Below are 12977 nucleotides of genomic sequence, written 5' to 3'. Positions count from 1 at the left end.
AAAGGCACAATAAGGAAAAACTATAATTGGTATAGATTACAAATTATACATGTGCCAACATAAAACAGTAACATTTTAATAAGAGAAACTATGGGGTCCATTTTAAAAGACAGCGCGCGCGCGTACTTTTGCTCGTGCACCAGGCGTGAACAAAAGTACACCGGATTTTATAAGATACACGCGTAGCTGCGCGTATCTTATAAAATCAGGGGTCGGCGCACGCAAGTTACGCAAGTTACGCCTGCTCGAGGCAGGCGTAACTTTGCGCGAGCCGGGCTGGTCCGGAGGCCACGGCCACGCCCCCGGAACGACCCCGGGCCAAAATCATGCCGGCGGCACCACCCTCGGATGACGCGCCAACCGCATCATGCCCCCCCGACACGCCCCCGACACGCCCCCGATGACGCGCCGACCACGTCACGCCCCCCCCCCCCGACATGCCCACCCCAAGAAAGCCCCAGGACGTACGCGTGTCCTGGGGCTTTGCACGCGCCGGAAGCCTATGCAATATAGGTTCGGCGTGTGCAGGGGCGTTTTAAAAGGGTTACGCGCATAACCCTTTTAAAATCCGGCCCTGGGTGTTTAATTAAGAACATAAGAACATGCCATACTGGGTCAGACCAAGGGTCCATCAAGCCCAGCATCCTGTTTCCAACAGTGGCCAATCCAGGCCATAAGAACCTGGCAAGTACCCAAAAACTAAGTCTATTCCATGTTACCGTTGCTAGTAATAGCAGTGGTTATTATCTAAGTCAACTTAATTAATAGCAGGCTTATATGCTGGTTGAGAAATTGTCAAGCGGTTCAAATCTAGTGTTAATATGCAATTGGAGATGTTAAAGGAAAAAAAACTGATTACCTGGTGCGTCCTTATCTTTCAACTGTTTTCCTCCTTCTCTTTGTCTTTATAAAAAGCTTGTTTAAAAAGCCAGGTTTTCAGACTAGTTTTATATAGTTTCAGATTTCTCTGCAGCCTTATTTCAAGTGGCATGGAGTTCCATAGAACAGGTCCAGCCAGCGACAGTGCTCTCTCCCTTACCTGAGTGAGGTGTGCTGATTTAACAGAAGGAATAGTTAATAGAGCTTTAACAGCAGATCTCAGGTTTCTGTGTGGTACATGTACATGCAGTGCTGTGTTAAGCCAGTCTGCCTTTTCATCATGGATTAGTTTATGAATTATACACAATGCTTTGTATATTATTCTTTGTTCAATTGGAAGCCAGTGTAGCTCAGCAAGTGTACCTGTGATGTGGTCTCTTTTCTTTTTGCCTGTCAAAATTCTAGCAGCAGAATTTTGCAATATTTGGAGTGGTCTAATGGTAACTTGAGGTAGCCCTAATAGCAGAGAGTTACAGTAGTCTGTGCTCGCAAATATCATTGCCTGTAAGACTGTGCGACTATTATTCAGCATTAGCAGGGGTTTCAGTCTTCTAAGGATCATTAGTTTAGCATAACCTTCTTTTAATTTCTGTGAAATGTGTTGTTTCATGTTAAGCTTAGGGTCAATTATTACCCCTAGATTCCGTACTTTTATTGCTAACTCTACAGTTTGATTATTTTTTTATTGCGATTGTAGTTTGTGTAGGGTGTATATATTTTTTGTTCTAGGTGTAAGAATTCAGTTTTATCAATGTTTATTACCAGTTCCATTTGGTTTAGGAGGAGTTTGATTATTTCAAGATACATATTGGCCAGTTTCATTGTTTCTTCAATTGTGTTTACAATGGGTAACAGTAGTTGAATGTCATCTGTATGTCATATTCTAAACCTTTTTACCCCCATTGCGACCCAACTTCATCTTTAAACTGTATTTGTTAAAACTCTAATGTCATTCTCCTATTGTAAACCGTTATGATGGCAAAACCGAATATACGGTATACAAAACATGTTAAAATAAATAAATAAAAATCTGCGTATATGTAGTGTACTATTCCAAGTCCTGCGAGTAGGTGACATACTAGGAGGAGGTAAACGTTAAAGAGTATTGCGGACAGGGCTGATCCCTGTGGGACTCCTGTTTGTAGTTTAACTTTGTTTGATAGTGTGTTTTTGATTTGTACTTGGAAAAATCTATTGTTTAAGTATGACTCAAACCAGTTTATTGTTTTTTTATTGAGTCCTATTTCTTTTAGTGTATTGATTAGTATTTTGTGATTTACAGTGTCAAATGCTGCAGAGAGATCCAATAGAATCATAATGTAATGTGTTCCTGTATCAAAGCCTCTTAAGATATTGTCTGATAGAGCTAGTAATAATGTCTCAGTACTGTAGTGTTTGCGGAAACCATGTTGTGCAGGATATAATATGTTATTACTTTCTATGTGGTTTGATAATTGTTTTTTGAACTGTTTTTTCAATTAGTTTGGCTATTAGGGGTAAATTGGAGATTGGTCTATAGTTGCTCAGATTTCGGGGGTCAAGGTTCTTTTTCTTAATGATTAATTTGATTATGGCACTTTTCAGGATATCTAGCATTGATCCTTCATCTAGGGAAAGGTTGATGATCTTAGTTAATGTTGGAGCTACTGTGTTGGCTAGATTTTTTTAATTCCATTATGGGTATGGTGTCAATTGAGTGAGGAGCAGGGTTCAATTTTTTTTATCATGTTCTCGAATTCAGTGTGTGATATCTCTTCAAACTCTGACCATATGTTGACGTCCCTTTTGGGCATCTTAATCTCTTGTTTGGTTGTGTTAGGGAATTTTTTTCTTACATTTTCAATTTTATCTTTAAAGAATTGAGCTACTTCATTACATTGATACTCTTGTAAGTTCTGATGATTGTATTGTTGTTGGTGAGGTTTTTTACTATGTTAATTAGAGTTCTAGCACTATTTGCAAACTTTTCTATTTTTGAGCTGAAGTATTTTTTTTTTTGTTTCTAAAATTACTTTTTTGTAGTAAGTCAGTTGTTTTCTGTATTTTGTTAAATTATCAGTTGTTTTGTTTTTTTTCCATTCTTTTTCTTTCTTTCTAAGTATCCATTTCACTTCTTTGATTTGCTCGTTATCCCAGGACAAGCAGGATGCTAGTCCTCACATATGGGTGATGTCACTGATGGAGCCCTATTGCAGGAAAACTTCTGTCAAAGTTTCTAGAAACTTTTGACTGGCACTGTGAGGCCACTGAGCATGCCCAGCATGCCATGATATTCTCTGCCACAGGGGTCTCACTCTAGTCTTCGTTTTTCCGCACTGCTGTCAGCATCGCAGTCATCGGAGACCTCTGAGATTTTACTCCGTTCTGACTGAAAGGCAGTATTTAAAAATGTTCTTTCCCTCACAGGATCTCACTCTTTCTCTATCTCACCGGCTGGTGAGATATTTTCAGCGTTTATAATTCAAAACGCGGATAATTTTTTCTCTCATTCATCGACAGCTGTCGATAACACCATGGCCTTGGGTTTCAAAAAATGCCCGGCCTGTAATCGGACCATATCGGTCACAGACCCACACCTTGAATGCGTTGTCTGTTTAGGTGAACACCACGATATTTCTTCCTGTCAGCAAAAAGGAAGAAAACTTCAGCAGGAAAAAATTGAACAACTTTTTCACCTGCAACTGATTCCTTCACCATCTACTTCATAAAAATCTTCACCGACAGGAATTACCAAGAAAATCCTGTTGAAAAAACGTCGACCGGACGGTTCTGGGGACAAAACCTCACCAACACCGTCAACGGTATCGATGCGATCAGAGACCGAGGTAAAGCCTAAACATAAACATCGGCATCGTCATGCCTCCACATCACCATTAGTTCCCTCCCATGAAGAACCGAGCAAGAAACGGCCGAAACACAAAGACACCTCGCCGTCACCTAGGCCTCCCTCAGTGGAACCTGCATCATCGCAGGTAATACTCTCTCCGCCTACACCGGTGCCAAGCATTTCCCCAGTACCACAAGACTTGATGGCATTCATTAAAGAAGCAGTACTGCAGGCAATAAGAGAACATCTGCCGGCGACTATGCCGATGCCGGCAATACCGGTGACGTCTTCTCTACCTGGGACATCACTGATGCCGGTACAACCGATACCGATGACAAATTTAGTACCGGCGACAACGCCGATGCCAGGTATATTCCCGATGCCGGGGGAATCTCCGATGCCGCGGACATCGGTGCCACTCACAACTAGACCGTCGATGCCGATGTCTATGCCCTCTCTTTTTTCGGAGTTTACATCGATACATATGACATCAACGGTTCCAATCTCGGTGCCTATTGTTACTTCTGCACCATCACAAAAGAAAAGTGGAATATCAACGATACCCACTAAACAAACATCGAAGGCACCGATACCCTCGATGCCAAAGACTTCTTCAATGGTGCCACTTCCTCCTGGGGCTCCAGGATCCACAGAAGCAGCACTATAGTCCCTCTTACAAAAGAGATACCAGGATTTATTGGACTCTTTCCCAACTAATCCATGAGAAGAGGACTCTTCTCCTGAAGACCCTTTGCCAGGGCCTTCTGGTCTTATTCCTCCACCTAAACCCACAGTACCACAACAAAAAACTCCAGAATATGATACATGGAGTGTCACTGCCTCAGACACTTCATCAGAAGCCTTTATGTCTGATCCATCACCACCACATCCTAGAAAACAATCTCCTCCAGAAGATCTTACTTTTACTCCATTTGTGCAGGAGATGGCTGACTCTAATCCCTTTAAATTGGAGTCAGAGCAGGATTCTAGACAGCAGACCCTGAAAGTACTGCAATTCGTTGACCCTCCAAAGCAAGTGGTGGCAATTCCCATACATGATGTTCTCCTACAGCTACAGCATTGCCTTTGGGAACATCCCTGTACTGTTCCTCCAGTAAACAAAAGGATGGACACCACTTGCTTGGTGCAATCCACTCCTGGATATCAAAAATCACAACTATCCCACCATTCAGTAGTTGTTGAATCAGCACAGAAAAGGTCTAAAAGGACAAGAGTCCACTCTTCAAATCCTCCAGGAAAGGACCACAGGTTTTTGGATGCCCTGGGTCGTAAGGTCTTTCAAGGTGCAATGTTGAATACTAGGATTTCAGCATATCAACTCTGCATCACACAATACCAAAGAAACTTATGGAAACAAATTGAAGAATTTATTCCATCTCTTCCAAATGAATATAAGGAGGCTGCACAAACCATCATCACTAAAGGATTAGAAGCCAGAAAACACAAAGTCAGGGCTGCCTACGATGGCTTTGAGACGGCTTCAAGGGTGGCTGCGTCAGGCATCGGTGCCAGAAGGTGGGCTTGGCTCAAGGCCTCAGACCTTAGGCCAGAGGTCCAGGATAAATTAGTTGACCTCCCCTGCATAGGAGACAATTTATTCAGATCCAAAGTGCAAGAAGCTGTGTCTCAGTTAAAGGAGCACACAGAAACATTGAGACAACTATCCTCCCTCCCACAGGACCCCCCTACGCATACTGCCCATAGGCCTCCGCGAAAAGACACAAGACGGCCTTTCTATCGTCAGAGGAGATATTACCCTCCTGCGTCTAGACCCAGTCCCTCCAGAACCCAGCAAAGACTGCAACCACGTCAGCAGAGAATTGCCACCACTTGCTTTGGAGGGTCAATGAATTGCAGTACTTCCAGGGTCTGCTGTCTAGGCCCCAACCTGCTCCACAAACCGGTCCAGCTACGGGCTTTTGAAAATTCACCCAGAGAACTCAGCCTATCCTCAAATCCTCGAACAGAACTCCCAGTAGGTGGTAGGTTATCCAAATTTTACAACAATTGGATACCAATAACATCAGACCAATGGGTTCTATCCATAATATCTCGAGGATACCAACTCAATTTCCTCTCAATTCCTACAGATTTTCCACCGACTCAAATTCATCTCAACGAAAATCACATGCTTCAGTTACAGGTAGAATTATCCACCCTTTTTTTTTTTTTTAATAACTTTTTTTAAATAACTTGTGCCATATGTAAATTTGATCATCTTACATACTGTTCCCTTTTCCAGATCATTAATGAATTTGTAAAATACTGGTCTCAGTACAGAACCCTGGAGCATTCTGTTTTCTGTCCTTGGAAAAACTAATCATATAAGGTGAAATTTGGTCTTACCTGATAATTTTGTTTCCTTGAATCTGGTCAAACCAGTCCAGATGAATGGGTTATACCCACTGACCAGCAGATGGAGACTGATCATCAAGTTTGTGTATGTCATCCCCTTATATGCAGCCATGCTGACCTCAGCCTGCCAGTATTATCTGTAATAAGCTAACTGTGGAAATTATAAAACATTCTCTTTTCCTTTTATTTTTTAAACTAAACCAGCAGGCTTCCAAACCTAAAATAGACAAACAGGAAAATAGAAACCCTATGTATAATACTGAAATAACATATCTGTCTTGTATGAAGAGAGCAAATGAACTTGTTTCCGCAATCCAACTAAAAGGGAAAATATGTGTTTGATAGACCAGGGAGGGTGCTGGACTGGTCTGATTGGACTCAAGGAAAGGAAATTATCAGGTAAGACTACCTTCCTCTTCATCCAGTGAGTCCAGTGCAGATGAATAGGATGTACCAAAAGCTATTCCTGAACTCGGTGGGATCCTGCCAAACCAGCCCACCACACTTCTGAGGTGAATGAAGCTTCCTTTCTGGCACTTCCATCTGATAATACTTTGAAATAGAATGCCATGAAGACCAAGCTGCTGCCTTACATATCTCATATCTCCTGCGGAAAAATCAACCACAGTTTTGCCCAAGAAGTCACTTAAGCCCTTGTGGAATGAGCCCTAATCTACTTGGGTAAGACCTTACTCTTATCTACATATGCTGCTGCAATAACTTCCTTAATCCAATGTACTACTGAAGCCTTGGTGGCCACCTCTCCCTTTCTAGTTCCACTGTACAACACAAACACATTATCCAACTGTCTAAAGGTATTCAAGGCCTTGAGATATCTCAAAAGACCTTTCCTCACACCCAAATAGTGAAGAAGCCTGTTCTCCACCCATTTTGTATGTTTATTAATTGAAACCAAACCAACCATCTGATTCAAATGAAAAGCAGTGACTACTTTCAAAAGAAATGAAGGCACCGTATGAATCATAATCATATTCTTTGTGAATACTAAGAAAGGTTAAAAGGTGAGGTGAAAGAAGTTATTTTAGCCAAAAGATCTTCATTCAAAAATTGGAAGAAGGATCTAACAGAAGAAAATAGGATAAAAATAAGCGTTGGCAAGTTAAATGTAAGACATTGATAAGACAGGCTAAGAGAGAATTTGAAAAGAAGTTGGCCATAGAGGCAAAAACTCACAGTAAAAATTTTTAAATATATCCAAAGCAGAAAGCCTGTGAGGGAGTCAGTTGGACCGTTAGATGATCGAGGGGTTAAAGGGGCACTTAAAGAAGATAAGGCCATTTGCTTCGATGTTTACTGAAGAGGATGTGGGGAGGTACCCATACCGAGAAGGTTTTCAAGTGTAATGATTCAGATGGACTGAACCAAATCACGGTGAACCTAGAAGATGTGGTAGGTCTGATTGACAAACTGAAGAGTAGAAAATCACCTGGACCAGATGGTATATATACCAGGGTTCTGAAGGAACTAAAAAATGAAATTTCAGACCTATTAGTAAAAATGTGTAACCTATCATTAAAATCATCCATTGTACCTGAAGACTGGAAGGTGGCTAATGTAACCCCAATATTTAAAAAGGGCTCCAGGGGCGATCCGGGAAACTACAGACTGTTTGCTTTTTTGACTGTGGCAGCACACTGAGCCAACGATTTCAATGTATTATCCACTATGATGCCTAGATCTCTGTCCTGGTTGGTAGCTCCTAACATTAAATTTCATCTGCCATTTGGGTGCCCAATTTTCCAGTCTCACAAGGGCCTCCTGCAATTTATCACAATCCACTTCCCTCCCAGTCCACTCCTTAATTGGAAGCCTCCCCCCCCCCCCCCCACATGGATTACAAAATCTGGCACGTGGGCACGCGCATCTTATAAAATCGGTGCGTCCATGTGTGCGCATCAGGAAATGCTTGCACCTTTAAAAGTCTATATATGCATATAATTTATTTTTAAGTTCTAGTGTTTTAGAATGAAAAAGTTATTAGTTGTCATTTTATTTAGCTCAGAGAAGGAATGACAAAGTTGACTATGCTGGGATTTGAATTTCTGCGCTATAATTTTAAACAGAAGTTACAGCAGAGCAGCTTCTCAACATTCATATATTGCAATAAATGAACAGAAAACTTAGGCAAGATATGATCATTTGTCCTACAGTACAAACAAAACAGAGTAAGTGCGTGATCTTCAGCATACCCTTTAATCTCCCTGTGATCATTTAAGCAGAGACATTGTAACTATAGCATGTATTTTATCTTGTATAGTACTGACATATTTAAATATTGTACTGATTATGCATTAATGTATCAATATATATATGTATCAAAATGCTGCAGTGTAGTAAATGCATTTGTACATGGTCTTGCTCTGCTGTTAATTTTAGAACAGGTTTGTATACCATATATTTGATTAAAACAAAGGAACTCTGTGTATAAAATATTTATAACTGCTAGGAAAATGTCTTATATTTGTACCATATTGCTATTCTGCAGATTTAGTTTGTGTTTTATTTTTTCTCTCTAATAGCTGCGTGAACTGGTCAGCATGTGTATATATCCTGATCCAGATCAGAGACCAGACATTGGTTATGTCCATCAAATAGCAAAGCAGATGCATGTTTGGACCTCCAGCACTTGAATCATCAGCGAACACTAAAAGAAAAATCATCACAGCTTAGTCTTACTTGAAATATTCTCTCAGAAGGAATAGGTCCTACAAAGGCTCCTGCAAGAGTTTTTCTCTGATGCTCCTTTTGTGTTTGCAGATTCCTAGTGACGGCCATGCTTCAAGTGAATTTTTGCTGTGTAATATGACATGCTACAGTTAGATCTTGAAAGGGTTCTTCCTTGAAGCAGACATCACATTAATAAGGGTACCTCATAAATTTGAATTAAATTAGGCCTATTTTAATTGCAATGTGGAGTTAAAATTATGCTTATAGTGAAATGCATCACAATGTTTGTATTAACGGTTGTTTTTTTGCAATAGATTTTTAATTTATCTGCTACTAAGCCTGTCTCTCGGTTAAGTCCGAACTGCCTTAATTTGTTAAATCCTTCATATTCTGGTTGTCTCGTGTTTTAGAACCAACAAAACTAGTTGGTTTTCAGTTCCCTCCCTTGCAAATCTAGAGTAAAACAGTAGTTTGAAGATGTTTTTGTTTTTTTTTTATAGCTTTTTTTTTTTTTAAAGAGTTAGCAGATACTGCATTAGCAATATTAACTTTGTTTACTGGTATTGAGAAGCCTGCAGCTTCATAAAGAAATTTAGAGTATGTCGTCTTTGAAAGTTTGTTTAAAGTAAATGTGTCAATATTAGGAAAGCCTTTGCCTCAGTAACAAGAGTGGCAAAACTTTCATTGTCTGGAAGTATGTATTTTAAGTTGTTTCAGCCATCTCGTTAAAGCAGTTTGCCAACCCCTTTTGAAATGTGTGCTTTGAAAATACTCAAATATAAGACATATCAGAAGTAGCCTCTTAATTCCAAACAAGAATAAGCCTTTTGCAAGTTTAACTGTGAAATCTATATTTATGAATGTGAACTTCATAGCAAAGCTCCATAACATTGAAGGAAGTGACTTTGCTTAAAGAAATGGCATCAAAGATTATTCAAGATTTAATAGCCACATACGCAGTTATCATTCATTGAATCAATGATTTTTTTTTTCATAGTATCGTTCTGAAAACATATCTTTTTAGGAAACTAAACCTCTCCACACCTAAGGATTCACGTTCAAGTGTTTCCATTTTACCTTTCTTAGTGTAATGGAAGTGCAGTTTTATGTTCTGGAAGGACACATCTCTTGCTTTTATTTGTGTGTGAAATAAATGTATGTTGCAGTGAAATATGATTCTTTTTTGTGGTTGATAAAATTCATCAAGTATGCTTTGCTCCAAAATTTCTTATAGCAAATGTTCTAACTATCCTTGCTGATAAACATATGTATACTGATTATTTTATCTATGTTTTGATTTAAAATTCTTAATTCTCAGTAATAGCATTGGTGGCTATTTTGAATTTAATTTCTATGTGAGTCAGTACTAAAAAAACATATCAAGGGCCTATGCTTAATGGAGGAGTTGTTCACCATAGTGCTCTTATAATTGCTTTTCTGTTCTGTCATTGTCATAGCTTTCTTCCTTCCTCTGTGGTAGGAATCTATTAACATGAATATGTAAACTAATTTCAGAATTTGCAGTTCATAAAAAATTACATCCTCAATTTTGTGTACCTTTTCTTTGTTTAAAAATTTAACAATGTTCCATTGTATCCATGTACTTCACAAGTATGGCTATACCAGCCCCAAAATAATTTCTCAATTTGATATAAGAAATACTGAGGCTTTTAATGCCTAGAAAAGGGAGCACAGAGGGAAGGCAAGCACTGAGTTTAGACAACTCTAGTTCCCGGCTCTATTTTCTTACAAAAACTTTCAGCAGGTATTTCCTATAGGTGTGTAGAACTGAATAAATTTGGTGTTGGAAGTTGCAGAATATAAAAATGTATAAATAAATACAATTAAGAGGAAATCACTTTTAAATCATATTAAATTGCATGGCTGTCAGGTACCTTGCATTCAGTGGTCTAGAATGCTGCAGGTTATATCAGGGATTTAGAATGCTGCAAAAGGACAGTAAGTTCTTTTGGCATTTGCTAAGCCCAAGTTTCAGAACTTGCATTATTTGCTATGGATAGCACTTCAGCTCTAGCTGGCTCAGTTTTTCAAAGTTGAGGTGCCTTTTTAAAAGAATCACCAACATGGATTTTGTTAAAAGTAGTTAAAAAAAAAACATCATAAAATAGGTGGTTATGATTTAGGTGAGAGAGTAGTAGTGAGAAACTGACAAATTAAAAATACAGACTATAAAAATTCTGCTGTGGCTAAAGGGATGTACCACATGTCAAAATCAAAATTTAGAAAAGTTTATAGAATACAGCCATTCAGGAAAGTCTGCATTGTGGTAGCATATTTTTAAAGGCAAGTGAAATGTTTGTTTCCCAAACTATTGATTTTTCTCTGCTCTTTGCAATGTATAACCACCAACTGTGCTATTTCCAGGCTTAACCTAATAAACATTTATAAAGAAAACTACAGAACATGCTTTCTGAGATGGTCTAGTTATGCCCACTAACTCCGGAGAAGTCGTCTCTTTCCTATCCTCATTAATTCTGAGCCAGGAAACAGTATCATCATCTTCACATTCCAGTATAGGCCATTTCTTTAGTGAATTTAATTCAGAGTGCCTTTCCTAATCTTTACATATTAAGAACACACATTGGAGGTAATTTTCAAAAGAGTTACACACATAAATGCAACATACTATTGTAGCAATTTTCAAAAGCTAATTTACTCGATACAGTGCACTTACATGAGTAAATCCTATGTACTATTCAAGGACCTATACTGTAGCAATTTTCAAAAGCCAACTTACTCAAGTAAAACCCAGTTTTAGTGGAGCCAATGCTTTTTAAAATCAGACCCACTATTTATAAATAACTAATTAAACCACCAACTATTTTGAAAGATGCCTCATGCAGTTTTAGCATTTCTAGAGAGAACTTCTTTTTCAGTTTTTATTTTATTTTTCCTGGGAATTTATCAGTGTTTATCAAACAATGTTCCACTTATTTTTCTCCCATTTTTTGTTATGATAAACACTGATAAACTCCCAGGGAAAATAAAATAAAAACTGAAAACCAAGGGCCCTATATAGTGGCAGCATGGAGAATTCACGACTACTTTAATGAGGTGTAAAAATCTTTGTAGAAGAACGAATGACGAACACTGGTATACATAAATACCTGAAAGAAGTATATGGGGGAGGGGGGGGCAGGATTTATAAGACACATTGTTTAAAATGTTTATGCAGCCTGAAGACAGAACCTCTGAATTCTAAATGACCTTGTCAACAAAAGCTGCATGCAAATAACGTTAAGTAACTCCCCTCTTCATCAAATTTAACAGCAATCCAATTAAGTTTGTTTTTCCACCTACGAGTGTTATAACATTTTCAATATTCAATTAATAAAGACATTCCTTTGATAGGGGTGTTTATTCATTTCAGATCACAACATATGGAATATTTTAAACTAAACCCCTGGTGTGAAATTATTTATGCTGTGTCACATAGTATCTGAAAGCAGCTGCTACTGCGAATGAGGGGGCTTTGATAAGGGTTTACCCGGAGTATTGAGTTCTAGGTTGAATGCACGCATGGTAGGAACTCTATCCTTAATGGTATCCATCATTGTTTTGTGCCCAGTTAATCCTATACCTGACAAAATACATTAAAAAGAGGAGCAAGCATCAAGCCAAGAGCATTTCAGCACAAACAGCCAACATAAGTGCTCTGCCTTCTGTAAACAAACTCTCCAGCATCAAAATTATATAGTTGCCATATGTCCTTAGCTGATGCAAGATACCAGATCTTAAAATTCTGTAAAAACCATAAATGGTGTCAATACATACAGCATGCATCATGAAAGCACTTCTCTTGTCAGAAAACAGCCCTTTAGAATCAACTGAAGTTCAAAGGTCATGAGACAAAAAAACATTAAACAAGTTGTACATTCCTCATAATGTAAGTTAAGAAATATAATCCTAACTCTTACAGATGACAGAAAATTATTCAGAGAAATTAAATCACAAGCGGACTGTGATAAATTGCAGGACAACTAGGCATCCATATAGCAAATAAAATATAATGTGGACAAGTGCAAGGTAATGCATACAGGGAAAAAAAATCCATGCTGTAGCTACAAGATGTTAGGTTCCATTTTAGGAGTTACCAGCCAGGAGAAAGATCTGGGTGTCATAGTTGATATTGCATTGAACATAACATAAGAAATGCCATACTGGGTCAGACTAAGGGTCCATCAAG

At 38.8% G+C, this 12977-nt stretch overlaps 1 protein-coding gene across 3 annotated transcripts in view; it reads left to right on the top strand.

The window, feature by feature from the left end:
- NEK6 (NIMA related kinase 6) overlaps positions 1-10317 on the top strand; it is a 505633-nt gene extending 495316 nt beyond the window's left edge. For all 3 annotated transcript variants that reach the window (XM_029612256.1, XM_029612255.1, XM_029612257.1), the window contains exon 11: positions 8623-10317. In XM_029612256.1, coding sequence (XP_029468116.1) covers positions 8623-8733 — 111 coding nt within the window. In that variant the 3' untranslated portion in view covers positions 8734-10317. The remainder of the gene's footprint in view (positions 1-8622) is intronic.
- The last annotated feature ends 2660 nt before the right edge of the window (positions 10318-12977 follow it).

The sequence above is a fragment of the Rhinatrema bivittatum genome, chromosome 8 (genome assembly GCF_901001135.1).
Source record: "Rhinatrema bivittatum chromosome 8, aRhiBiv1.1, whole genome shotgun sequence".
Taxonomy (NCBI): Eukaryota; Metazoa; Chordata; class Amphibia; order Gymnophiona; family Rhinatrematidae; genus Rhinatrema; species Rhinatrema bivittatum.
The sequence above is the reverse complement of the archived record's forward strand: the minus strand, read 5'-3'. Positions and strand labels throughout refer to the sequence as shown.